The 3791-nt window shown below is 52.3% G+C and overlaps 1 protein-coding gene across 1 annotated transcript; it reads left to right on the top strand.

Annotated features, from left to right (window-relative positions):
- Positions 1-397: 397 nt before the first annotated feature.
- On the top strand, positions 398-1854 carry LOC142357974 (uncharacterized). Its single transcript, XM_075409456.1, has 4 exons — positions 398-447; positions 657-1136; positions 1227-1424; positions 1609-1854. The coding sequence occupies exons 2-4, from the start codon at positions 718-720 to the stop codon at positions 1781-1783; spliced, it is 792 nt and encodes a 263-aa protein (XP_075265571.1). The 5' UTR covers positions 398-447; positions 657-717; the 3' UTR covers positions 1784-1854.
- Positions 1855-3791: the final 1937 nt, after the last annotated feature.

Raw genomic sequence — 3791 nt, 5'->3', positions numbered from 1 at the left:
CGTCAAGTAGGTGCGTACCCTAGAGGGTAGGCTGGTAGGGTAGCGGTAACTAGTATACTAGCCAGTACGCGGAGCGCTGTAGATGTTGCTAGGGTATACTAGATCGTACACGTACGAGTACGGAGATCCTTGCTCGCAGGGTGCCTCCCGCTAGAGTCCCGAGGGCCAAGAGAGTGCCTTGCCAGTCGTGCATTTCCGATACACGACTTGGTTCAGATCGACTCTGTATCTCTGACGCGCTGGCTACCTAGTGAATTATCGCTACCTTGGCTAAAGATAGCAACCCAGCAGCTGCCGCCGCCTCCTCTTTTCACCACTGGTTACTCTGAAAGAAAAACCAGCAGCCGGCCTCCTCACGAGCGCAACAGCCTCTCCACCTTATTCATGTCTTGAGAAGCCAAGGGCGCGTCATCAGCTTACCTGGCGAGTTGGGGATAACATTACAGAGTGCAGTCCTTTGCATACCTCTAGCTCTGCATACTGCGATTCATGTACACTAGGTACTAGGACCACAGTGATGATGTTGTCCCTCACACAGGCTGCTCTAGGAGGTGCTACCTCCGTAAGCTGTGCCGATGTGTTTGCCTCCCAAGGCTTCTCTGCCCTTGCCAGCGGAGCTCTAACTGTGTCACATTCCGTTTTTCGTGATCCTTCAGGATTCCCGTCCGAGTCCCAAGTTTCAACACCAATAACACAGTTGGCTTGGAACGAACACCGATGATGGACGCAACGGACCAAAGCTCAACACCACTGCCCGAGATGCAGGAGTTGAACACACCGCAAGAGGCCGCGGCGGTGGTGATTGCCAGCACTGGTCCTGAAAGGGACAACACCAGCTGTACCGTTGCTCCTGCAGTGCCGTTACAACAGGTTGTGGGCCCTGTTGGGTTGGCAGCCGATGATAGCGTTGGTTCTATTGACGGACCACAAACTGCGAACTCCGCCGGACAGTCTCCAATCTCAGTGCCAACAACTCAGAATGGCACAGACGGTAAGGAGAAAGAGGCAGTGCTCAAGGAGCAATCGCCTGGAACTCAGGTTCCACCTGGATTCAAACTCGACAGGAGGTACCGAGAAGGGAGTGGGAAAGCTTACATTGTGTTTGAAGGCTCGTGCACATGCGGCATGAAACGGACGTAAGGGCCCGCCGATCACGCACCCGTATGTGGTTACTTGAGGATTGCCTTGTGCTCTGCTTACTCTGACCTGCGGCTTGGTGAATGCAGAATGGATCGACGAGGACTCGTGGACCAGTTCCTGGACAAGCACAGAGGCCACAACGCACAGTGGGCCCAACTGACCTCTAGCGATTTCCCGTGGACCGTGGGAGGGGAAAGGAAACAGTCACAGCAGGCGGAGAGACGGGCTATGGCCCTGCGCCTCCAGGCAGACCTGGGGCCGCTGTGGAAGCGAGCCCGCGAAGGGTATGGATCACTCCTCATGCTGCTGTGTATTGCTGCAGCCGAATTTCGACACAGCGCAAATATTCCGATCTTGCAATGATTGCTGCATATGCGGTAGCACTCATGATGCGAACTGTAGTCATTGTACACATGTATTGGCTGCTGTGCCCGTCAATGCGTGTGGTGTGCACATCCTTGCCCGCAGGGAATGGAGCCTTCTCTCAGATCCTGCAACATGGCGTTCCGCAGCACTGAAAGCTGTCAGCAACTTCCATGGAAAGCCGCCTGAACAGAGTGCCGCCAGCAGCGAACCCCAACCTGCCCCCACTGACAGAGCAGCAACAGATAACGTTGTTGATCTGACTTCTACCTCTGGCTAGTGGCCCCACAGGCGGGAGGAATCCCGCCCAGAAACCTGTGCAAATGCGACAACGGAAATGAGTAATCCATGCTTCCACGTTGATCCAGGTCCCGGGCGTGCGTCTCCACCATGAGTCCGGCCCTTCCCCATGCCCCATCGCATCCGGTTCAACGGTTACTGGTTGCGCAGCCATCCCGACTGAATGAGAGTCACAACTCGTTGCCATTTAATTCCGATAGATTACATTCGATTTTCTTCTTCTAGCCTTATCAAACCATTGCACTGTGGTTGTCTTGAAGAAACTGCGTGGTTGCGGTCGCAAATGACAGGAAGGACATTCGGGGTGGTCAGACAAATTGCATCGCCGCAACAAACATTGCGCCCTAGAATCATTTACACGCTGCAGTTTCTGCAGTTGCCCGGCCATCTGTGCTTGGCCAAGCACGCGCCTCTGCGCTGCGATGCTTCCATTTGTACGAACCAGCCAAATCCTTGGCGGGGGGGGGGGGGGGGGGGGGGCGCAGGTTGTATGACGTGTGGCATATCAGAGAACACTTTTGCGCAGCAAAGAGCTACAACTGCACTCTGCATCGCAGCCGGATGCCTTGGTTTCATAATGTCATGCAGTCCACGTGGACGAGGATGCCAAAGGTCGTGCAGTCGTATGTTGAAGGAAGAGAGTTCTATGTGGAAATGTATTCCCTCTTTCCCCGTCACATCATCCCCGATCACAAGCAGCGCTATGGATGGCTGCAAATTGCTGAGTAGCAGAGGGACAACAAGTGGTCTGTCGGAGTCCCATTGGCACCCGTAGGTACTCAGCTGTCACTCCAAGTATTCAGCAAGTGATTGAGTTGAAGTAAAAGGGCGAGGTACATATTGTAACCCCCCCCCCCCCCCCCACCCCACACACACACACACACACCACCACCGAAACGAACAGGAACGCATTACAAGAAGTATTTCGTCCAGCATCACTCTAACGCACCTGCCTATCCCATCACAACCATTCAACCACTGCAGTTCATGACTTTTTAACAATGCCCTGAAGTAGAGAGCAAAGGATGAGATGGTCAACTGCACTTTAACAGTGGACAACCCAGCTGGGCAGGTTCTCTAAATTAAAGCCCCTGACCGATGGGCCTGCTCTAGCTCGCACATCTGTCTTGGCGATAGGTTGCCTGGGCCTGGCTGGGCCGATGAGCGGTTGGTGACTGATACTTTGCAACAGGGAGCTCTCTGCATCAGCCCTTAAAATTACTTTTATCGAGCTAGAATGGCCAAAAGGCTGACCCGATGGATGTAATAATCAACGTTTCACTTCTATTTTATATATCGAGCCAGCAGAGTAGGTACCCTACCTACCCTACATGTCCGCAACAATAATAAGGCCATTGTGATTTAATTGTTTGGTTTAGCAACCTCAGATCCGTCAGAAAAAAGGAGGGGGGGGGGAAACAAAATTATTTTTCTCAACACTAGGAATGAAAATTATTTCCGGTGGGGCCTACTTTGAAAAAAAACTCTGAGTGAATGCGCGAAAATTATTTTTCCCCAGTGGCTCTGGCTGGCTCTGGCCCAAGCCCCCCGTGCTTTCATTTTGCGGTGTAAATAAGAAAAGATAATGTTTCGAAGGGGGGGGCCTCAGGAAAAGGGGGGGTTACTAAACCAAACAGCCAACTCACAATGGCCTAACTAAGTCGTATTATTATTATTATTATTATTATTATTATTATTATTATTATATTGGAAAATGTTAGTTGCACCCAGTGGTTCCATAATTATTTGCACCCAGCGTCAGATTTGTGATTCGCACTATGTCTCCGATTTATAATGAATAGAATACTGCTGCACGGCATGGTGCGTGACGCTATGCACGCTAAAGCGCTCGCCTCGCAACCGGGGTGGAGGTGCAGCGCAGGTTCGAACCCCGGCGGGGTCGGTGGGGCGGCAGTGGGACGAGCTCGCGCATCCTTTTAGGGTTTTTAGGGTTTAGAGGATTAGGGGTTTTCGGGTTTAGTTCGGTT

This window comes from Convolutriloba macropyga, unplaced genomic scaffold (assembly GCF_964194025.1).
Source record: "Convolutriloba macropyga unplaced genomic scaffold, txConMacr16.3 SCAFFOLD_5074, whole genome shotgun sequence".
Lineage (NCBI taxonomy): Eukaryota > Metazoa > Xenacoelomorpha > Acoela > Convolutidae > Convolutriloba > Convolutriloba macropyga.
This window is presented reverse-complemented; position numbering and strand designations above follow the sequence as displayed.

What these genes read in the sequence shown, in the direction of transcription:
- LOC142357974 (XM_075409456.1), top strand. Translation starts at nt 718, where the DNA reads ATGATGGACGCAACGGACCAAAGCTCAACACCACTGCCCGAGATGCAG. An exon ending in ACATGCGGCATGAAACGGAC is followed by an intron (nt 1,137 to 1,226) that starts GTAAGGGCCCGC and finishes TGGTGAATGCAG; the next exon opens with AATGGATCGACGAGGACTCG. An exon ending in TGGAAGCGAGCCCGCGAAGG is followed by an intron (nt 1,425 to 1,608) that starts GTATGGATCACT and finishes CCTTGCCCGCAG; the next exon opens with GGAATGGAGCCTTCTCTCAG.